Source organism: Protopterus annectens, chromosome 1.part2, assembly GCF_019279795.1.
Source record: "Protopterus annectens isolate FY-2018-M chromosome 1.part2, PAN1.0, whole genome shotgun sequence".
NCBI classification, from domain to species: Eukaryota; Metazoa; Chordata; order Ceratodontiformes; family Protopteridae; genus Protopterus; species Protopterus annectens.
In genome coordinates this window covers 589221181-589246462 of record NC_056727.1, presented here as the reverse complement: position 1 = coordinate 589246462, position 25282 = coordinate 589221181, and the positions used below count along the sequence as shown (strand labels likewise).

General features: G+C 41.0%; 1 protein-coding gene across 1 annotated transcript in view; it reads left to right on the top strand.

The window, feature by feature from the left end:
* Positions 1-25282, top strand: part of HHIPL2 (HHIP like 2) — a 772856-nt gene that overhangs the window by 428285 nt on the left and 319289 nt on the right. Inside the window, exon 2 of the mRNA XM_044057856.1 lies at positions 838-1490. Within this exon, the coding sequence (XP_043913791.1) occupies positions 838-1490 (653 nt within the window). The remainder of the gene's footprint in view (positions 1-837; positions 1491-25282) is intronic.

Here is a 25282-nt window from a genome sequence, read left to right as displayed (position 1 = left end):
TATATATATATATAGTAACTTAATTTACAATAATACATGTTAGTTTGTGGTGTTGAGCTGCTTGTCACAATTAAGTCCTGACTTCATGTTCATTAAACCATACCTAGGCTTTGTTCCAGTATAGTAGCTCCCCTACACATGCTTGAGGTGAAATTGCTCAATTGCCAGTAACTTACAGAAAAAAAAGATGAACAGCATACCACTGAGTGCTGTTTGCTATAAGAAATCATTGCTTGTGTGGTTTCTAAATGTGTGGCCACAATGGTTTGTGTGTTTAATGATATTTCTCCATTCTTTGAATAGGGACCATATTCTACAGTAATTGGTTTGGGTATAAGTTTGGGTATATGGAGGACTTTCCCCCATGACTTTCGGACATTTTTTTTCATCCTTTTGATTTGAAGCACCAACTTTCATGAAGTCAGTGTTTCATAGTAGAACCAATTACAGCAAGATGCCTGCGTTCTATTGTTCCAGCACCATTTATTCATAGCTGATTCTTTTCATGGTATTTGCTGCATGCTCCACAGAGTGAAGGATAACCTATTTTATCATTTTGAATGCATCTTTATTGAGATTTTGCCAACATACACAAGGTAGATGGAATGAGACAGCATCAGAACAGGGGAAACTAGGGATGTGTAAGGGAAGGGATACAGATGTTGATTAGTACATTGCAATAATGTTCTTGTAGTAAAAGATATTGTGAACAGGTGTTTGATAAAATAATTTTCTATTCTCTAGTAATGTAGTGTTACAAACTGAGCTGTTTGCTACTATTGCTATGAAGGCCAAGTTTCCATAACTGAACCTTTGTGTCGACTTCTTATTTTGCAGGAATGCTCACCATATGCTGCACACCTGTATGATGCAGAAGACCCAACAACACCATTAAGAACCCTGCCTGGGCTTTGTCTAAACTACTGCACTGAGTTCCATGTGAAATGCAGTTCTGTGATCAGTTTTCTGACTGAAGATAAGCACATCCAAGATTCTTGTGAGAAAGACCGAACCCAGTTCTGCAATATATTGCAGCTGCCAGATCAAGACTATTGTTACCCCTTTGTTCTGCAGAATACAAAGCTCAGTGGTAGCCTTGGATCCATAGTGGAGGATCGCACTGGCTGCTTGCAGTTGTGCCTCACTGAAATCGCAAATGGACTGCGCAACCCAGTGTTGATGTTGCATGCCAACGATGAAACTCATCGCATGTTTGTGGCTGAACAGCTGGGATTTATTTGGGTTTACCTCCGTGATGGGAGCCGACTTGAAGAACCATTTTTAGACATCAGTGGTGAAGTGTTAACAACGCCTTCAGAAGGCGATGAGCGAGGATTTTTAGGCATGGCTTTTCATCCTCAGTACAAGAGAAATGGGAGATTTTTTGTATATTACTCCATTTTGCTTGTAAATGGCACTGAAATGATCAGAATAAGTGAATTTAAAGTATCACCCTTTGATATGAACAAGGCAGATGTAAATTCAGAAAGGTGAGTGCTTATTATCTAGCCTACTTTTACTTACCTCTTTGAAATCGTTTAGCTGTCTCTTGGTATCTATCTTAATCACACTTAAATAAACACTTTTTACTGCACTGTGACACAGCACTGTAAGATACAATATCATTTATCAGTAGAGTAACTGCACAGCATGGTTCATATTGTGTGAGAAAAGTATATACTCGGGTCTATATCAATTGCCAAACTTACTATTTATCGAATACCTTTTCATCAAACTCACTTTGTCGAAACCCCTTTTTGTTGAACGATCATTTTAGCAAATATTTTCCCAAGGGAAAAATGCAATGGCCATGACTGGGAATTTGCCCTTTTCCCCACTGTAGTGTAACCACAGAGTTGGTATATTCATTTAGGGGTGTGTGGGGGCATGAGGGCATAGCCCCCCACCTGAGTGTGTTTTAAATTTTGTGCTTTTTTGTGACAATCAGTAGTTGTACTACTGGTTCTTTTCCCTGGGAAAATATTCACTAAAATGATTGTTTGACAGAAAGAGGTTTCGACAAAGTGAGTTCGATGAAGAGGTATTCGATAAATAGTAAGTTCGATGATGTGATGTAGACCCCGTACTAAAGCATATACTTCAAGAAATAATCATAAACTGCTTTGATGTAGCTTGAAGAATGAATACACTAGGACAGTACATGTAAGCAGAGCCTTTCCGCATTGTCTGTTCTCAAAATCCTTTCAACATCATTTATATGGTCTTTCTCATTGTATATTCCACTTACTCTATTTTATGAGTTTTATGTATGTATGTGCAGCATTCAGTTAGACTCAAAAAAGATATTTTTCTATACAAATTTTTTTTATATTTTAATGTATCTAAACAGAGCTTATTTTCTTTACATGTTTATAGGGTAAATTTATAGTCAGCAAATATATTATCATTATACATCCAAACTTCCAAACATATACCCCAGTTACCAAATTGATTGACTGACTGAATAATGTGTGCATGTATTTGCGTATTTACAGGAAGAGATGCAGTACAAAAATGGGAAAAAGAGATTGTGGAGGAATGAATGGATGTAAAGATAAAGAAAGATAATATGAGATGTGGTATGTGGTACACAAAATATTGTGTACTGTAGGTTTAACAAATACCTTTCATAATGATTGAAATAGCCATAAGTCATGAACTAAGTTCATTAGTTCTACAGTGCATGATATTTTGTGTATTAGACAAGCCAGATCCCTGGGTATTCTATTTATACACTGTTTGTGCTTTTTAGGTTATTTTGTTTCCCACTGACTTCAAAGTGTTTTGTTGTCCATATTATTACTAAACATGGCTTTACAAACTTTGCTCTGGGTTTTATAAATAGAGGGTCTTGCAAGTGACTTTTCTACTGTCATTCTGGGATTGACTACAGAACACTGATTGACAAGACTCAGAGGAACCCTATTGCCAAACACAAATGCCCAAAATATCAAAAGGTTGAAAACTACATCTGTAAGGATTTTTTGCAGGAAGGAATCCCATGCTCCCCTCTCCTCCATGGGGAGAGAAGCACACTCCTCAACTTTTATGTATACAGATACAACAGTCACACAAACACGAAGGGATTCATTCTCCAGAACAAAGGAATGACTGACAGAACTACAAGTGCAAATAAGGGGGGGCTGGCAGTGGTGTACCCTATGTCCAGGGCTGTAATATTTATATATTCATTTTTCTCTGGCATGCAGTGATCTCAAATTTGGTATATATAAGCCACCAGGGTGTGGGAGACAGTCTCAGCAAAAACATTTGAATGTTAAAACAGAAACGTTCACAGTTCACTGCATTTCTGTTTGAAAATAAGTTTGCTTCAAAATATTGGGACTTGCTTCCTATTTTGAGCATCTATGCTCTCATGAAAGACCGGTAGTATTATTGTGAACCAAAAAAACTTAAAAAAATTTTTTGGAACTATTTAAGTACTTTTGTGCAAGGGCAACTGTTCTTATACCTCACCTGTGGGGTTCTGATGGACCATTCAGTATCAATTTTTTAATCGGTTCAAAATGTGTGATCACATAGTCCCATAGTAAAAGAGGAATGCTCAATGTTATATAGGTACCGAATATTTCCTCTTTACCTTTTGGCTATTTGACATTGCGGTTTGACTATGTTATTATGCACGGGATTGGTCAATGTATAGTGTTCAATACCGAGTGTACAATAGGCTCACAGTCTCAAAAGGGGCTATCTAGGAGTCTGGTACCTTTCTTCTGCAGAGATTTGTAAGCATTGGAAGGGTATCCATTTTTAATTTAAACTTGAGCAATAAATTTGCAGACTTCAAATCTGTAAATAAGGAATTCCATATATATATATATATATATATATATATATATATATATATATATATATATATATAACTGCATGCTGGAAAAATACATTTATTTTTGTAATTTCATTACCTATTTAACATCAGATTTATATTCTTAGTATTAAAATTATGAGTAGTGATCATTAAACGCCATGAACAGCCAGCTACTACAAACTGATGACCTTCAGACCTTAATTATATTAAGGTTCATGGATAAGTACTAGGCTAGCTGTTCTTGTGAACCATTTTAAGTCTAACCATTTTCCCTTGGTGAGAATGAAACCCACATTTCTTGTCTTTGAGGTAAACACGTTAATCATTATGTCACTCCCTCTTTTTTAATTCCTCCAAATCTTTTGGGTTTCTAATGCCATGACAGGAATGGACCCCATTCCTAAGTCAAAGTATGATTAAAGTTCATGAAATTAGTATTGTTTCAATCTTTGATGTCAGCCAAAAGTGCTCTTCGCAGCACCCGCAATGTGCTCAGTAATGACGCCTTCTGCAATTTGTATGGAGTTACATGGATTGGTAATATATCTATATACGATTGTAGATTCTTTTTTATAAGACCCATTGCTCCTACTACTATTGGAACTGTCTGGGTATCTTTCCTCCACATTGCTCTCACTTCTGCCTGCAGGTCCTGATATTTTATGAGTTTGTGTCTCTCTGTATGCAAGATACTGTAGTCGCTGAGTGTGGCAATTTCAGTGATCAATGCTACTTTTGTCTTCTTTTCTTGGACCACTACATCTGGTTTTCTTGCATCTATCTTTTGAACTGTTGGTAATGGATGATCCCATGTGATATAAATTTCATCATTTTCTATAATGCTCTGTGGCTCATCTTTCCAGTGTTTTCAACCACTTCAATTACCATAATGTTTGCACAATCCTCGGTGCAACAGTCTTGCCACATTATTATGCTTTTCAGTATTCAGCCCTTCTGCCATTAGTATGTCACAACCAACAATGAGGTGTGCAACGTTTTCCAGTTCGGTTTTGCGAAACCTACATTTGTCTGTTTCTTCCACATGTTCAATGGACTTTGTAAACCAGTGTGTACGCAGCCCACTATCTTGGGCTGCTAATATTCTTTCATCCCTTGGTTTGAATTTGCCTCTTCTTAACCATTCCTGCATTCATTCCTGATCAATATGAGGTTCTTCCAGAAGTTTTCAGTACTTGCAACTATATTTATGCATTTTTCACATTTCTTGCCTTCTCATCTGGTCCTTCACCTTACATTCTCTTGTTTGTTTTTGGCACAGGCAGTTGCTCTCTGATGTTTATCTACTTTTGGTTTGATTACCATTCCTGCTTGATGCAGATATATGTCTGCTCGATTAAGCAGAGAAGTCATCTTAGATTTATTCTCCTCATGTTTCAAAACTTTCACTACATTTGGGTCTTGTGAGGTCAGCAGATATGTGGGGAGTCTCACGATTGCAGATCTGTACATGTAATCAATTTCAAGGAGGCCCATCCCTCCTTCGGAATGGGTAATATATACTCTTGGTATGCACTGATTTTTATAAATCATTTTGTGAGCATGAAGCATCCTTCTTGTTTTCTTATCTATCCAACACGTTTTGGGCCAGTCAGTCGCTCCAAAACTATAAGTTAGGACAGAAAGAGCAAACGGAATTATAGCTGGGATTTTGTTCCTAGATGTCAATGCTGTTTTCAGGATTAATTTAAGTCTTCTAAAGTATTCCTTACTAAGATTTATTTGCATTTGTTCATGTTTTATTGTCGATCCTTCATCAATTCCCAAATATTTATACAGTCCCTCTTGTTCAAGTTCTTTTATTTTACATTCTTGCCCCAAACTGATGTTTTCCTGGTGCTGCAGTTTTCCTGCTTTAAAGGTTGTTTTTGCACATTTATCAAGACCAAATGACATTCTTTTATCATCTGAAAAAGTTTTGACAACTTGCAGCTGTGCTTTCAGTTCCCCATCTGATGAGCTATAGAGTTTTAAATCGACAAAGAGAAGATGAGAAGTCTTTACACTTTGTTGTTTTCTAGGAGCCAAATTATAGCCATGGCCCCCATTAAGTATCAGACTATGAGTCTGCAGATTATTACAAGTTTAGCCACTAATCAGACATCAGAATTAAACCTTATACCTTATATTTGTGAAGTAAACACCTTAACCGTTATGCCAAACCATCCCCTTTAATGTCAGCTGTATAATACACAGAAAAAGAGTTTCATTCAGCTAACTGTTTAGTATAACTTAACTGGGATAGACCCCTTAATTTTCTTCATAATCTGTTGGCATCTTATATAAATATTTCTGCTTACATTCAAGTACGCATGCAAACACGTACAATTCTTGTGGGAATTCCTCACTAAATGTGCAGCATAGTGATTATAAGATTGTGAAAGCATATAAACATGGATAAACTGTATTATAAAGAGGGCAGTTCCCCTGCCCACCCATCTCCCAATTAATTAATCTAATGATTTTTGAGTTTACCAGTTCTAAAATAAAAGGAGTATACTCAAAATAGTGCTATTTACCTTTCTCTCCTGACTGTGGAAGTGGAATATTGGCTTTTCAAAATGAAGTCCATGAAAATGGTTTACTTGAGCACTTTACTTGAGCACTTTGGTTTCAAGAAACATTCTCTCTCTCTCTATATATATATTTATGTTTACTATCAAATGCGTGATCGGGCTTTGTTCGATTTATGTTAGTCTGAAACGCCCCATTCGAGAGTATTGAAAGAACGAACATGTACATATAGAAATGCACAACAGCATTCACTGTTGTGACTTTCTACGTTTTAATGCAGATCATACTATAGTGGGGATCGGGAAATGTACCCTTTCCCTCATTGTAGTACGATCTTGGAGTTTGTATATATAAGAAGCAGGAGACATGGGGGGGGGGGGCGCAGCGGGATTGCCCCCTTGCAAAAACTTTCTTTACTTTGTGTTGCTCAGTACTAGCAGTTGTGGACATGTGGTGAATGTTCGAATTGTTGAAAAAACATAAACAAAAACAGCCACCGAGCAGTCTTTAAACACTAAACGGACTTTTAATGTAAAGTGCTTTTAGTCTACCCAGGTAGGCAGACTTCATCAGACAAACACGTAAAAACAATGTCTTGTGTTTTGAATCTGAAATTTTGCTTCGGTAGATTCTTCTTTTTTTTCTTATCATTGTATATGTGATTAGGTAATTAAATATTTTATTTATTGAACCATTAACAAACTAATTGATTTTTCACATGAATTAGGTAAGAGTTTTTAATGTTAGTATCACAATATATTATTGTTCATCAGTTTTTTTGTATGTTACTGTAGGGTAGTTTATGATGTTTGGGACAGTTTTTTCTATATGGGTGGTTGAATAACAGTGTATTTTTTAATATTTTTTAATTGTCATCTGTTGCAATGTATTTGTAATGTATCTTTAAATATTCCAAAGAACACTGGTGTAATAAGCACAAGAGCTGATTGGTTGGAGTTGGTGCCTTTTTGGGTTTAAAAAGTTGATACATTTTTTTTACGTGTTTGTCTGATGAAGTCAGCCTACCTGGGTAGACGAAAAGTGCTTTACATTAAAAGACCGTTTGGTGTTTAAAGACTGCTCTGTGGCTGTTTTTGTTTTTTCAATAGTTTGTTTCTTCCTGTGGATTTCTTGAGAATGTTCGAATTGTGTCGAATTCGAACATTCATCACTTCCGCATTATTTTTGTCAGTCGCCATTTTTGTTTTCATTTCTATGAACCACAGAAACGACAATTTGCACGAGGTGCGAACACTGAAATGCTGATCATGGTTGACTGGCCACTAATTAATAAATGTATTCGTAATAGGACTGCTAAAAGCCATGATCATTGTAAAACTTCACATTCTTTTTGTACCCTTGCTCTTGCTGTTCAGCTCACTTCACCTTTATTGTGCTTTTTCAAAGAAAGAAGTAGTCATTATTTTAAATGTAATGTTTAATGAGTTCTTGTTTTTCATAGTGAAAAATGTTCTATTTAGTATTTCACAACAATGCTGTTTAAAGAAGAGGTGTCAGAATCAATAAGCAGTAGTTTCATAATGAGAAGGAGACAGGCAGCAGTGCTTTTAAAGTATATTTTGCCAATTGTTTTAACTGATTTAATTGCTTTGATTATGGTTTAATCTAGCTGAGAGTTGCAGAGTTCCTGCCATAGTCACTTTCACTATGAGTAGTTAAAGTGCAACCTGACAAGGATTAGAATCCTCAAACTCTGAAAAAGTGGCCAAAAGATACATTCTAAGATTTTTATTTGCAGGACGGCAAGCACCTTGGACTCCCTGATGTGGGGAGCAAGCCCCCTTCTTGGTCACACCAACTTGAAGAAGAAAACAGGGTAATCCAGAAAGCTTGAGTCAGGTATGTTATCACACCTGTGACCCAGGGGGTGACAGGACTAACAGGAGTATGAAGGATTAGTCCAGATAAAATCATTTTAACAGATTGTGGAGGTTCTTTCTCTGGTGCCCTCTCTGTAGGAGGAATAAAGATGCCCTGTTGACATTTTAAGTAGTTTATTCACTTAAGTAGGTAAATGGACTTGAAGAAGGGGACAATTATCCATGAAAAGGGCATCACTGCTGGCACAACTTGATTTTCTATGGAGGAGCTCTGATTTGCAGTGGCTTGAACCTCAGGCAAATAATGTTTGAGAAATCAGTCTTTGTCCGGAAACAGTCCTTGTCCATCAGATCTTTGAAGCACTACATGTCTTTTTTAGCAAGAAGAATATTTAACTATCTAGATGTAACAAGAACTGTCTGAGCCTTTAACACTTCTTGGTTGGTTGACCCTTTAAGTTAGCTTTATGTCAGCAAAGTGAAAGTGAAGTTCAGTTTAAATTCAGATGTCTTTCCAAAATTTAATTAGTTATCACCGCAGATGGTAGCTGTGCCAGTGTGCACTGTTACCTAATAGATCACCCATTATGCATTTACTTGTGTAGACCTAATCTGCTGCTGTCTCATAATGTAATGATATTTACAGTTACACTTTGTATTATTTTGATTGCTACCCAGCAAACATTCTGGATTCTCAGAAGCTTATAAAGTAATAAAATAATATGATAAATCCACCATTAAAAGTACTTAATCATAAAATGAATAATCAAACTAAGAGGTTGTGAAAGTGGTAATCATAAAATGAATAATAAAACTAAGAGCTTGTGAAGGCACTACATTCAGGCACAATGTCATCATGAAAAGAATACCCAAACCTAAACATGCCTCTTAACCTCTTACAGCAAGAAATCTGGACAAAGCCACAAATGGTGGGGGGCACAGGCCTAAAAATAGGGACACTTTTTAAATATTGCTCTTACAGACTTGTAAAGTTGATAGACTAACCAGATTTGCATTAGCATGAATTTTTCTGAAGGATATGAAGTCTGAAACTCAAATGCCTGCCATTATTATCTGACTTCGGTCCTCAAGGATTTGCCAGAAAACCACAATTTTATGAGAAATAGTTCAAAAATATGAGGCGAAAATATGGGAATTCTGCAAAAATCTGGACAGTTGAGAAGTATGAAAAACATCACATAATTACAACCTCATTCACTGCAGTTATGCATGGATTTTTTTCTTACTCATTCAGACCAGGTGGATTTCATGCATCAAACCTTAGCTGCAAACAACACGGTCTACAGCCAAATATCTCTTCAGTATCAGTTTTTCCATGTAGGCAGCCTCTCACTCTCTAAAATACCACATATACAGTGGATATAAAAAGTTTACACACCCCTGTTAAATGCTGGGTTTTTGTGATATAAAAAAATGGGACCACAATAAATCATTTAAAACCTTTTCCCACCTTTAATATGACCTATAACCTGTACAATTGAATTGAAAAACAAACAAATCTGTTAAGTTAAAAATATAAAAAATAAAAATTGTACAATATGCTGGGTGCATGTGTGCACACCCTTAAACTAATACTTTGTTGGGTGTGCACACCCTTAAACTAATACTTTGCTGAAGCACCTTTTGATTTAATTACAGCATTCAGTCTTCTTGGGTCGGAGTCTATTAGCATGGCACATATTGACTTGGCAATATTTGTCCACTCTTCCTTGCAAAATCTGTCAGATTGTGAGAGCATCTCTTGCGCACAGCCCTCTTCAGGTCACCCCACAGATTTTCTGTTGGATTTAGGTCTGGGCTCTGGCTGGGCCATTCCAAAACTTTAATTGTCTTCTGGTGTAGCCATTCTTTCCTTGATTTGGATGTATGCTTGGGGTCACTGTCATGTTGAAAGTTGAAATGCCTCTTCATCTTCAGCTTTCTAGCAGATGCCTGAAGGTTTTGGGCCAAAAGTGACTGGTATTTGGAACTGTTCATAATTCCCTTCACCTTGATGAAAGCCCCAGTTTCAGCTGAAGAGAAGCATCCTCAAAGCATGATATTGCCACCACCATGCATCACCATGGGGATGGTGTTCTTTTGGTGATGCAAAGTATTGTTTTTGTGCCAAACGTGCCTTTTGAAATTGTGGCCAAAAATTTCAACCTTGGTCTCATCAGACCATAAGCCATTTTCCCCACATGCTTTTGAGAGACTTGATGTACTGTTTTGCAAATTTTAGCCAGGCCTGCATGTTTTTCTGTGTAAGAAAAGGTTTTCGGCTTGCAACTCTACCCAATACTCCAGACATATGGAGAATACAGGAGATTGTTGTCACATGTAGTACACAACCAGTACTTCCCAGAAATTCCTGCAGCTCCTTCATTGTTGCTGTAGATGTTCTTTGTGTTCCACTGTTGCAGTAGCCCTCGGCCGGCCCGAATAACAGTCAGTATTTTTCTGAGTCAGCTGTTGTCGCTTGTTGACTGATGTCACATTGTCAGTTCTATGAAGCAAGGGAGCCGATGCCATTACACCAGTCTATCTTGCAGTGGAGCCTGTAGCAGAAGCACTTCGCAAGTGTGCCGGTTGGTCGCTACCAGAGCTTTAATTATTGCTGAAAACGCCTAAAGCTAAGTACCCCATTGGGGATCCTTTTTTCTTGCATAACCAAAGTCTGAAAAAGTTAACAGCTGTCTTGCCTGTGGAAAGTACATCCCACACCGAGACTTCCATTCATACTGCGTCACTTGTTTAAGCCCAGACCATGACGTCCCCCATTACTGGTTCTGTGCACTATTTAACGTGAGAACCAATCATTGTAGAGCTCTTATTGTAGATAGGTATTTTCGTCTTTTGTTTTTGCTTTCCAAAATGGCATCTGTCAGTCAACAATCCGTAGACATCCTGAAAAATGTAGAGATAAACATAGAGACAGACCACACAAGGCTAAGCCTTACGATGACGCTACCGCTAAGCAGATCATCAGTTCTCTGGAATTCATTGAGGTGCTTTCGCAGCCCTTGATGCCTGATATGATATCTAAGCTGGTCACCACTCCCACAAGAGGAGACAATATACTAGACCTGATCATCACAGACATGGGGACAAAATGCTCCACACCATAAGTATATCCCTCTCTGCTAAGATCAGACCATAAATTAATCTCACTGGAAATCCACATCCCGCCCCCACCCCCTGCACAAAAGACCACAGTGAAGAACTTCTCAAAAGCCAATTTCACACTTCTTAAGACTGAAATGGTATCCTTCAAGGCCCCTGGGCTAGTGGAAACCACAACCCACACTGCTGAATCCTTTGCAAATGCCTTCTACGGGCACCTTCAAGAATGCATGGATCATGCAATCCCAAATAAAACCAAGATCCATTCCCCCAAAGGCAGGCGCCCGGTCTGGTGGACCCCAGCCATAAACAAACTCTACAACAGGAGGAGGAAGCTACTACATGACAGAGCAAAATCCCTAAAAGGGAAGGCATCTCTGATCAGTACTAGCAAAAAACTACGATCACTCATAAAATCATCCAAGGCCAACTTTGAGAGAAAAATCGCAAAAGACACAAAAGACAATCACAAGGCCTTCTTTAGCTATGTTAGAAACCTGGGTGGAAACTCCCAGATATGCTCAGAGTTAGTCCAAAATGATACAAAATACACTGAACCCACTGACATTGCCAACATTCTGACAGACAGGTTCAGTGCAAATTTCTCCCCCCCCCCAAAAGGAGAAATAACTATCCCAGCAGAGTGTAGCCTCCCTAATATCTCAGATGCCCAGGTGAGAGCCGCCCTCTCTAAAGCTAAAAACACAGCATCAATGGGACCGGATGGTGTCCTGGGCTGTGTGCTACATGAACTCCAAGAGGAACTAAACCCACACATAAGGCTGCTGTTTAATCTTAGCCTTACTACAGGATACGTACCCAAAGAGTGGCGTACGGCGACAGTGGTACCACTTCACAGAGGCGGTGCTTCTACGGACCCTGGAAATTACCGCCCCATAAGCTTGATGAGCCTGGTCTGCAAAGCTATGGAGAGGATCATTATGGAATTCATAAACAAAGACATTGGGGATCTACAGACATTGGATCCTACCCAATTTGGCTTTGTCAAAGGCAGATCCTGTCTTTTGAACTTGATCGACTTTTTTGAAACAGTCACTAAGGCCATTGATGAGGGTAAGGCAGTTCACACAGCCTACCTTGACCTTGCAAAAGCCTTTGACACAATACCCCACTCGGGCATCATAGACAAACTCACCAGCTTAAATGTAAACCCATATGTCACAAGATGGGTTGTAAACTGGCTCAAGGACAGAACCCACAGGGTCAGAGTTGCTGGAGCTATGTCAGACTCTAAGCCAGTCACAAGCGGTGTCCCACAGGGCTCAGTCCTGGGACCCTCTTGTTCGGCATTTATTTTTCCGAGGTACAGGCAAACATAGGAGGATTGTGGCTGACAAAGTTCGCAGATGACTGCAAACTGGGCGCCATAATTGATACTCCAGCGGACACAAACATCCTTCAGAGAGGCCTCATAGAAACGGATAATTGGTGCCAGAGCCATGGCCTTAAGCTGAATGCCAAAAATGTATAGTCATACCCTTTGGGAAAAACAAGGTACCCACAAATTACCACATAGGTGGTAATCCATTAAGTACGGAAGAGGTAATCAGGGACCTTGGGACCCAGGTTGACAGTAACCTCTCATTTGACACTCACATTGCCAAAGTGGTTAGGAAGACCTTCTATACTGCCCACCTTATCATGAAGGGTTTCACATCTAGATCAAGAGATGTCATTGTGCCCCTGTACTCTTCTCTTATCAGGCCAATGATTGAGTACAATGCCCCATTTGGGATGTATCTTACCCGTCACCTGCAACAGTTGGAAAGACCCCAAAAGTTCCTCACCAAGAGGATAAAGGGTCTTAAACATATGTCATATGCTGCCCGACTGAAAAAACTCCAGCTCTATTCAGTCGCATACCGCCTACTCAGAGGTGATCTGTGCCTGACTTACAAGGCCATGTCCAATCCGGAATTAATGGACATGCTCCACCTTAGTAAATCTAAATCCACCAGAGCCACGAGAGCAAGAGACTTAAACCTCAACACAGAAATAAATAGGACGTGCTGGAGGGACAGATTCATAACCCAGAGGCTCCCTACACTCTGGAACAGAATCCCAATCCATGTTAGGCCACTGACTCTATTCAAGAGAAATCTTGACGAGTGGATGGGAGATCATAGGTTTACCCCGGGGGTCATCTCTGTGTCACTACTAGACAGAGGCACAGTAAACTAAACCCTAAAAGGGTGTAGTATTCTCATCCTAAGGGGTGGTGAAAGCCACACACACTCTGGCTAGGCTTATAAATGCCCTAGGGCAGATAGCCTAGTACGAACCTATGAACCTATGAACCTATGCATGGTTGAAGGAACAACCTCTCCCTGATCATGTCAAGTCTAAATTGATGCACCCTTGGATAAGGGCTGCTTGTTTGGAGCAAAAGCAGAAGAGATGCTTAAAAAGATGGAAGACAAAGCAAAATCTATACAAACAGTAAAAGATTTCTTTCAGGTTCAACCTCCTAGGTTCAGCAGGAATTTCATGTCTAAGCACTGGTCTTTTCCTGCACCTAGCAGACAGGGGCAAGATAAGCCCCACAAGGACAGACCACCCAGGCCCATATCCCAGGGACAGCAGAGAACCAAACAGTGGACCACTTCTGCCTCAAAGGCAGGGTGTTCTAAGCCTCCCTTCTATGGTAAAAACTCTCAGTGACTCACTCACCCCCCCTGCCCTCCTGTCACTCACCAAAAGCTAGGAGGAAGGCTCTCCCTCTGTAAAAAAATTGGCTTTCTGTAACAAAGGACCAATGGGTCTTAAAGATAATTTTTCAGGGACACAAATTCTCTTTCAACGAACTCCCAGTTCCAAGAGGGTACCCAGACTTACCTCCAAATCAGTGGGCAGAGGCATTGAAACAAGTCCAAACTCTCATATCCCAGGGGGCAGTAGAACCTGTTCTCACACATCAAACAGGCAAAGGCTTTTATTCCAGACTATTCTTTTTTCCCAGAAAAGAGGGTACTTGGTGCCTCATCTTGGATCTATCCATTCTGAACACCTCCCTGGTGGTCCCGAAATTCAAAATGCTAACTTTGCAGAAGCTGCTGCCTATGTTGACAAAAAATGCCTGGTTAGTGACCCTAGACCTAAAAGATGCCTATCTCCACATCCCCATAAGGAAATTATGCAGGAAATTCCTGCTCTTCAGTGCAGGCTCACAACACTTTCAGTTCTCTGTGCTACCCTTTGGCTTATCTACTGCTCCCAGGATATTCACCAAATGCTTAGCCCCGGCCATAGCATTTTGCAGACAGAGAAATATACAGATTTACCCTTATCTGGCCGACTGTCTCATTCAGGCAGAGTGCAAAGAAAAGCTGCTTCAGGACCTCTTCTTTGTCAAAACCCTACTAACTTCCTTAAGGTTCACCATCAACGAGAAGAAATCAAAGCAAACACCCTCCAGGAGGATCATTTTCTTGGCAGCACTGCTGGACAAAGCATCCCAAATGGCCTTCCTATCCCCGGAAAAGCAGAGCTTCCTGCCTCTCTACTTTACCCAGCTGGCTTCCAGAAGTCACCTCACGGCAAGGAAGTTCCTGCAAGCCTTGGAGTACATGGCATCTTGCATCCTTCTAATTCCTCTGGCCAGGCTTCACATGAGAAAACTTCAGTGGTATCTAAAAAACCTTTGGTATCAGCACTCTCCGCCTCTAGAGACCTCTCTCCTTCTGATTCCCTGTATAAGGGCCGAGTTTCTCTGGTGGGCAGGGGCCTGTGCCAATAACAAGGGTCCTCCCTTCATCCTCCGCCCTACCAGGCAGACTATCACCACCGATGCCTCAGACATTGCTTGGGGCTCTCACCTAGCAGGCAGGTGCACCAGCACCTTCCCTTACACATCAACCAGAAGGAAATGATGGCAGTACAAAAAGCTCTGACATCCTTCAAACCTCATCTCAGGCCAGGGGTTCTCTTGATCAAAACAGACAACACCACAGTAATGTGGTACATCAACAAACAGGGAGGGACCAAATCTTACCCTTTGTGCAGGCAGGCCATGAACCTCTGACTGACAGCCTCCTCAATGGGATTACAACTAATAACCCAATAGTTACCGGAGATCAACAACACCCTGGCAGAGCACTTAAGAAGAAACTTACTGGACCCCCACAAATGGCAGCACCACAACAAAATCTTTTTGCAAGTCACTCAAGAGTGGGGAACACTAGAGGTGGATCTCTTTGCTTCGCACCTCAACCACCAGCTAAAAAAATTCTTTACCAGGGAGTATCACCACATAGCGTGGAGGGTGGATTCTTTGGCCTTCCCTGGAACTCCCTCTTCTGTACACGTTCCCTCCTCTGCCTCTTATTCCCAAGATACTGCCTCTTATTCCCAAGGTACTGATCAAGATAAGGGAGGGGAGACCAAAGGCCGTCCTTGTTGCTCCAGACTGGCCCAGACAGCATTGGTACCCACTACTGCGCAGCCTGACATCACAGCCTCCCAGGCAGCTTCCCCTGATCTCAGACCTCTTGACTCAGGTGTGTGGGGGGGGGTGCTGCACCCAGACTTGCAGACTCTCAAACTGTCAGCATGGCTAATACTCTAAAAGCAAACAAGGGCCCCCTGTTAAGCAAACAGATCCTAGACATTAGCACAGAGGCCAGAAGGCCCAGCACCAGAAAATTTTACGCAGGGAAATGGAAAAGATTCTGCTCCTGGAGCCAGTCCAGAGGGGGTAGTACCTCACAACCTTCCATCTTTCTTATCCTGGACTATCTTGCAGAATTACTCAATAGTGGTCTCTCCTCTTCTATTAAAATCCACGCCTCAGCCATTTCAGCTCATTTCAAAACAGACCAGCCCCTGTTCTCACATACTTTAGTTAAAAAATTCCTCAGAGGGGCTTCTAATATCAGACCTCCCAGAAGGCCACCCATGCCAGGCTGTGACCTGAATTATGTTTTGGAAAAACTAACATTACCACACTTTGAACCTGCTGCTTCAGCAGAACTGAAATACCTCTCCTGGAAGACTGCTTTCCTACTAGCTATCACCTCAGCCAGAAGGGTTTTAGAACTTCAGGCACTGATGGCCATTGAGCCTTTCATCATTTTCCATGCAGGCAGCGTCTCCCTGAGGACTAACCCCTCCTTTATGTCCAAGGTGGTCTTTAATGTGACCCTCAACTAGGCCATACATCTACCCACCTTCTTCCCTAACCCTCAAAAGAAGGGGAGAAGAATTCTGCATCACTAGACGTGCACAGACAGCTCAGATACTACCTGGACTGTACTAAACCCTTAAGGAAAACAGACCAACTTCTTGTCAGCTTTGCCCCAGGGGCAGAGGGGAAGCCCATTTCCAAGCAAACCATTTCCAAATGGATATCACACTGTATCCATTTCTACTACAGATTACATGGAAAACCTCCCCCGGAGTCTATTCTTACCCATTCCACTAGGGCAGCCTCCACTTCCACAGCATTCCTTAGAGGAGTTCCCATCAGGGACATCTTGGAAGCTGCCACCTGGACCTCTGTCCATACCTTTACAAAGCATTACCACCTACCTCTTTTCTCTAAGGGTTTGCCTCTGCAGTTCTGCAGGGCTTGCTTTCCCATGCTTAGGTCTCTAACTAATCCTTCCACCCCTGTCCTCAGCTTTGGGAATCTTCCCACAGGTGATGACTGCAACAGTGAAACACGAAGAACGTAGTACAGTTGTGTACACTTACCATAAATGTAGATGTTCAAGTGTATTCACTGTTGCAGTCCTGGTTTCCCTCCCTCCTTCCCCCTTATATCCTCTTTCCTTAGGGAGACATAAACTACTTATGGTGGCTTTTAGCCACCAGACCCACTTTACCATGTTTCCTTGGGGTTCTGACTGTTTAGGGCAAGAAAAACTGATATAATGGCATCAGCTGCCTTGCTTTATAGCACTGACGACCTGATGTCAGTCAACAAGCGTGAGCAGCCGATGCAGAAAAGCATTGACTCTGGTATTCAGGCAGGCTAAGGGCTACCACAGCAGGGATAACCTAAAGGTGATGACTGCAACAGTGAATACACTTGAACATCTACATTTATGGTAAGTGTACACAACTGTGATGTCTCTTGGCAGCCTCCCTGATCAGTTTTATCTTGTCTTTTCATCAATTTTGGGGGGATGTCCAGCTCTTTGCAACATCACTTTTTGATAACTGTCTTCATTGTGTTCCATGGTATATCCAATGCTGTGGAAATTTTTTTGTACCCATCTCCTGACCGATACCTTAGGCTTTGATGCTTTGTAAGCTCTCTCAGAACCATGGCTTTTGCTGTAGCAGGCAACTGAGTAAATGTCAGGAAAATCTTACTAGGACAACTGAACTTTATTTGGGGTTAATCAGAGTCTCTTTAATTGATGGCAGGTGAGTACCCACGAAGACTTAATGCTGTAATTAAATCAAAAGGTGCTTCAACAAAGTATTAGTTTAAGGGTGTGCGCACTTATGCAACCAGCTTATTGTACATTTTTTATTTTTTATATTTTCCCCTAACAGATTTGTTTGTTTTTCAACTGAATTGTACAGGTTATAGGTTACATTAAAGGTGGGAAAAGTTTTGAAATTATTTATTGTGGTCTAATTTTTTTATATCACAAAAACCTGGCATTTTAACAGGGGTGTGTACACTTTTTATATCCACTGTAGAAGTAATATGAGATAGCTATATAACAAAGCCTACTTGAGGCAGTTGAGACTGATCAATATTTTGTCTTTACCTTAGAAAATGTTGTCTTGGCTGTTAACTTTTCCCTTACCTTATTAGTGGCAAAGAGAAGAGTTCTACTCATAACTGTATTCCACAGCACTGACAGTGCATAGTTGCTCCTTCGTTTTAGGAAGATGGAACAGCATTTTATCTAAAAAGAACACTGGGACATAGGAACACTGCTAAGTAAATGATTATGGCAACCATAATATGCCTAGTCATATACATCTTTAAACAGATGCACTTAAGTTTTTGCCACCTTTTACAAGTACTTAATAATGCTCACCTACCAAACTGAGCAGAGTTGTACATGACAACCTTTGTGTAACTTTGTGTCTGCCCAGACATTCATCAAGACTAGCATTAAAGGTAGCTAAAGCAATACACTGTTTGACCTGTAGTGGTAACGTATTCCATAGGTTGGGAGTATGCTGAGTTTGGAACCCTTCTCTCCAGCAAGTCTTGTTTATTTTTTGGTTTCTGTCGGTGCTTGCAGAGCCACTGTTTTTGTGAAGAAATAGGTCAGTCAGGTAGGACTGCGTCTTTCATGTCTCACAAAACAATAAATAGTCACCTCAGAGCAGACACTAAGATACTGAACATAAGGAGAGTCATGCTGATCTTTTGGGATAGTTGAATTATTTAAGGCCTTTAAATTTCTTGGTAAGAAATTTCTGGGGCCTTTTCAGTTGATCAGTATGCCTCGATTTATACATACCAAAAGGGCACTATATTCAGTGATGTATCTTGAAAGACATTTCCTTGGAAGTTAACTGGAGCAAATAAAATCATTTTCTCATTATGGTGCCAGATGATTGAATGAGAGAACTGCCAACATAAGTATGGGTCTCTTATGACTGTATCTGTCTGAAGAAAAGTATGATTTCTAATATGAGGCGGGGATTGCTGCTTAATTTTTATTGGATGATCAGATAGTAGTGCTCAGCTTGCAGTCATCAGTAAATGTGGTCAACAGCACTTCTAGGATATTGGCTCGAATGTATGCAAAATAAATACCAAAAAGAAGATTGTGCAGCACTGATCCCTGTGGTATCCCACAAGTTACAATACGGGTATAAACAACTTTCACAACTTGGAATATGTAGGAATATTTATGGCTTTACTTCAAGTTTGTCTAACTTTTCAATAATACTAGCATGGGAAATAGTATCAAAAGCCTTGGGCATGTTAAGATAAAACAGACTGTACTGAGTGACCACTGTCCACAGCCTCTGTAACCTTTTCAAAGAAGCTTATTAGGTTCAAGAGGCAGGACTTACCTTTCAAAAAAACAAAATTGTTTAGGGTGTAAATCAGTTACGTTGCCAATGTCTGCAGAAATGAGTTTTGCTATGCTACGTTCCATGGCTTTACATACAAGGCTGGTGAGACTGGTAGGCTTCTAAATTACCTGGGTTTGTAGAGGGCTGGCCTTGTGTAGGGGAGTCACATTGGCTGTTCTGTAGATATCGGGTACAGACCTTGTGGATAGGCTTAGGTCAAACAATTTAAGTAGAGGCTTGAAGAGTGAATACACGACAATGATGAAAATGCAGCCTAGAATGTTGTCTTGTATGGTTGTTTATTAGCTAGAGGGCATAAGGTCATAGGATCATAGGAGATTACTAGGCTATTGACTCAGAGGTCATTTGAAGCCTAGCCATTTCAACCCAATGTAATACTGTAAAAGTACTAGTCAGTAGCCAAGATTGCATTTAGTGATGACTGCCTATTTCCAGGAGGGTTGTGGGCACTATCCCCAGTAACAATTTATGGTGCCCCATCCACTCGTCCAGGTTCCTCTGGAACAGTGTCATAGAGGTGCTCTGTTTCACATGAATTGTGGCAGTTGCTGGGAGATAAATTTGCCCCTCCAGCATGCCCTATTTAAGTCCCAGGCCATATTTAAGTCCCTGGAACAGGTAGCTATAGACCCTTTTGATTTATGGATATGCAGTAAGTTCGTTAGGTTTGGCTATTGGGATGCTCTATAGGCCTGGCATAAGTCTCCCCTAAAAAGTCTATATGATACGGAGTGTAGTGACAGAGACTTTAGTCAGTCTGTATAAGGCACATGCTGAAGGCCCTTGATCTTCTTTGTTAGAAACCTCTGATGTCTCTCTAATTGCTGCAGGTGCTTAGTATGGTACATACTGAATGGGGCGTTATACTCAATTATGGGCTGGATAAGTGCTGAGTATAGGGAGTTATAACTTCTTTTGCTTTTGAAGTGATGCCTTTGCTAATCATGTGAGCTACGTGGAAAGCTTTCCTTACAACAGCAGACATGTGGTAGTCGAAGTTAAGGTCACAGTCAACCTGTGATCCTAGGACACTTAGCACTTCATGGGTACTTAGGGTATTGTTGTTGATTTGATAGTGTGAAGGGACATTGTTTGCCGAAGGGAATGAAGATGCATTTCTTTGCATTCAGTTTGAGACTGTGACTAATACACCAGTCTTTGGTCTGCGTGAGACTCTCCAGGAATGTACTGACATCAATGGGGATTCAGTGATTAAAAGGCCATGGTGGTGCAGCGGTTAGCATTGTCGCCTCACAGCAAGAGGCTTTCCAGTTCAATTCTTGGCTGGAGCGCCTTCTGTGTGGAGTCTGCATGTCCTCCCCGCGGTCGAGTGCATTTAAAGACATGCATGTAGGTGTGAGCATGTGTGGGTGTGCCTTTGTTGAAGGTTGTATGCCAGGCTGGCAACTCAACACCATAAAAATTCACTGCCAATCATTAGTGGACCGGAGTTCCTCTGTGACAACCCCTAACCAGGAAAAGCCAAAAGACAGTTTTAATGGGGATTCAATGATTGCACCTTGTTTACAGTTGTCTGCAAACTTGGTCACCTACAACCCTTTAATTTTGACATGAATGTCTGAGAAGATTATACCAAACAGTAGGGGGCCCAGCACTGACCCCTGTGGCACCCCGCTGGTAACAGGTCTGGTGACTGTTGTGGAGTCACCTACTTTGATAGTGGGTGTCCGGTTTGTGAGCCAATTGGCAACCCATCTTACAATGAAGGGGTTTACATTCAGTTTGGTAAGTTTATCAGTAATGCCTGAATGTGGGATTGTGTCGAAAGTCTTTGCTAAGTCGAGGTATGCTGTGTGCACAGATCTGCCCTTATCAATGGCCTTGGTCACACTTTCAAAAGAAATCCACCAGATTTGACAGGCAGGATCTGCCCTTCATGAAGCCAAGGTATGGAGGTCACCCATGTCTTTATTTATGAGGCCCGTAATGATATGTTCATGGCCTTACAGGTGAGGATGGTCAGGCTTATGGGTCTGTAATTCCCCAGGTCTGTTGCTAGGCCACCTTTGAGGAGGAGAATAAATGTAGATGTTCTCCACTCCACAGGAACAAAGCCTTTGGTTAGGCTATGATTGAAAAGGGTCTTAGTGGTGATACTATCTCATGTTTTAGCCTGTTTAGAGGACAGCCTGGAATGTCATCTGTTCCCACAGAGGCTGTATTCTTTGCCTTGGACAGGGCTTTGACCTGCTCTTCAGATATGTAAGGTGGAGGGGGAGTTTGTGGGAGGGTTTGCTGAAAGTTAGGAGGGATAAGGGATTGAAATTTTCAATAAACCTATTCACTAGCAGGTTCGCTATCTCTGTGGGGTCAACGTGTGTGATACCATTGCCCACCAGTTCTGCACATGCTTGGGTCCTACCCTTTAGGTTACATACGTAGCTGTAAAAGGCCTTATGGTTATACTTGGCAGCACTTGCTAGGTTTCACTCAAAGGAGCTCTTGAAGGATCTGACAGGTTGTCTTATTTGCCTGTTAAGGCTGAAGAGGGTCCTTTTCTATTGTTAAGTCCTTGTCTTTGCTTTCTTGGACAGCGACTTTTTGCATTTATCATAGAGTTTGTTGATGCTGGAAGTCCACCATGGCTGCTTGATTTCACTTGGGGTTCTGGCTTTGATTCTATCTGGTACAACTGAGTTTATACACTTATGCAAGTGATTGTACAGGGATTTAGTGTGAGCTTTGGTGTAGTTACCACTTTCCTCTTGGGGTGGGGCTTGGAATGCATTTATACCTTCTTGTAGGAGGGTATAGTTTGCTTTGGTGAGGTTTTTCAGTCTGATTTCACCCTTTGTGAGTTCTGGTGTTAGTGTCAGCTTTAACTAATAAGGGTCTAACAGTTGCAGCAGTGTCCTGTTTTACATGTTGGTGAGGACCAGCTCTAGAATGTTTGTTCCTCTTGTCGGGGTATGGATATTTTGCTCCAGGATATTTGAATTCACAAAGTCAAGGAACTTTTGTGGTAGCAAGTTTGGCCTAGGGTACGTTTTGCAGTTGATGGTGGGATAATTGAAATCCCTTCCATAACCATTATATTCGGTAAAATTTGGATTGTCTTCAGTTTGTTTAATAGGCTTTGCGGGTATCCTGACCTATGTAGGGGGATCTTTAACTGGCTAGGACATGAATGGAGGTCTTACCCACCATAACCTGGACCTGGACTAACTCCATGGAGTTGTCCAGTCTAACTAGAAGGGAGGTGAATTTATCTCTAATATAGATTCAGACACTGCCTCCTTTGTTTTTCACATGTTCATTTTGCAATCTAAAGGTGTGGAAGGCATTGTAGCCTTGCAGGGATGGGCTACAATCTGAGGCCTTAAATCAGGTTTCTGTGACTGCACAGACATCTACATCTTCTAGTGATAGAAGTGCTTCCACGGAGTGCAGTTTTTGGTTTAAGCTCCTAGCATTTAGCAGCATGACCCTTATTTTGTTCTGATTGTTTGATTGCACATCGGTAATGTTGTTTGCGAGACCTTGCCTAAAAAAGGCACTATGGGGGAGGCAAGAGCCTTTGCCAGCAGCCAAAAGCCTACAGGTGCCAGGTGCAAGCCATCTCTGGCAAAACAGTGAGGTTTGCCAACCATGCCTTCCCAGACAGGAACTGGACCCCCTTGGAATGACACCAAAAACCAAGTCAATATTGAAATCAGTAATTTTTGTTTATATTTTGGCATTATTCTAGGTGAGGGTAGTATGCTGCTCAAGGCTAGGGATATACCTGCATGGGACACATACTCAGAGAGCTAAACCATGTTTCTCTTCATATAATCCAGTGAGATACCTCTCAGGTCATTCACCCCAACATGAACTATGACAGAGTCATAACTGTACTTGTTGCTGAGAGACCTGAGTGCATGCAAGATTTAGAGAATCCTGTTACTGGCAGGCAGCTCACCATGACTTTCTCCTTGTCCAACCTGGTGAGTGGGACATCCATGTATCTCACTATTGAGTCTCCAATGACAAGAAAACTTGGATTTTGAGTGTTATGCCTTACAGGCTTGGTGGGGTGAGACACTGGTGTTGCTATGTGTCATGGGTGCTGTGGAGACTGTGTTAGCTGTAACAGACTTGTGTTTTGGATGTCTCTGGTATTTCAGTAAGTTGTTTGAGAGAACGTCCGCTTATGTGGATTTACGTGTTTGATGCATACTATGTGTATGATTAGTAGTATGTATGTGAGTAGTGGTGCTATGTGAATATGTAGTGGTGGGCGAGTTGACAACCTTCTCCATGTTACTGTTTTGAGTGAAAGAGAGTATGGATTCTAGATTCTTGGTGCAAATACATCTGTCCACTCTGTACTAGATTGTGTTATTAGTAGAGGGCTGTCTGTGTACATGAGGCAAGGGTAGTCCAATTGTCAATAATGATAGGTTGAAGATTGTTGTCACAAGTGGTGGCTTTTTGGAAAAGATCATGGTGGAGCTTGGTGAACGGATATTTCTGCCTGGGTTTTAATGGAAAATTTGTTGAATTTAACTCTCTGGCTTTGGTGCACAATTGCGTGGCAGTGCGAGCTGCTGCATGACACTCAAACAAGCAGAAACCTGCTGAGATGTAGGGCCTAAATACCAGAAGCTAAAACTTGAAAAAACTCTAACAAAATTCAAAAGGACTAATGAGGATGCTTATTCCAAGCCCTAGACCAGCCTCCCTGTACCAGTCAGGTCCCAATCAATGCGATTCTCTCGCAAAAGTGCAGGTAGGCCTCTTGCAATCCAGGATGGCCTATAAAACATGCTCAGAACAAATAAACCACTACAAACAGTTCCAGAAATAGTAGGCCTGGATTTGGAGTATGCTACAGCTACTAGCTACCCTAGTTTCAGTGGGAAACACTAAAGAATGTTTAATACAGCAGAAAAATAGCAGTGAGACACTGGAAAAAAAACATTCAGAACAGCAGAAAATCAGCCAGGAGGATCTAAAGAATGATTTAAACAGTTAACAGGTCAGTTAATTAAGTACTGCTTGGTGGGAAAACCAAAGCAGGCAGAACAGATAGTTTTAAAACCGTGAACAAAATACCAGTAAATACTTAAACTGTGGAAACAACAGAAAAGCTTGCTAAACAGTGAAAGCAGCAATAACATTTAGTTTTATAGGCACAGTGCAACAGGCAATTTGTAGTTTAGTACACAGTAAATAAATATAGTATAAAAGTAGGTGGCACTGGCAGGCAATAAAAATGTAGCAAACTGTATAAATAAGCAAAAAAAAAATAGGAAACTTATGTTTTTTGGAAGCTCAGAAGTCTCTAGTCATCTGTTATCTCAGCTCAGAGTTGTGGCTGGTAGCCCACTTCAGTTCAGCTTGATACAAACAAGCAGAAACCTGCTCAGATGCAGGGCCTAAATACCAGAAGCTAAAACTTAAAAAATCTGTAACAAAATTCAAAAGGACCAAAGAGAATGCTTATTCCAAGCTCTAGACCGGCCTCCCTGTACCAGATAGGTCCCAATCAGCACAATTCTCTCACAAATGTGCAGATAGGCCCCTTCCATTCAAAGATGGCTTGGAAAATGTGCTCAGAACAAACAAACCACTACAAACAGTTCCAAAAACAGCAGCCCTGGATCTGGACTATAAAAGTAGGTGGCACTGGCAGGCAATAAAAAATGTAGCAAACTGTATAAATAAGCAAAAAAAAAAAAAAAATAGGAAACTTATGTTTTTTGGAAGCTCAGAAGTCTCTAGTCATCTGTTATCTCAGCTCAGAGTTGTGGCTGGTAGCCCACTTCAGTTCAGCTTGATACAAACAAGCAGAAACCTGCTCAGATGCAGGGCCTAAATACCAGAAGCTAAAACTTCAAAAATCTGTAACAAAATTCAAAAGGACCAATGAGAATGCTTATTCCAAGCTCTAGACCGGCCTACCTGTACCAGATAG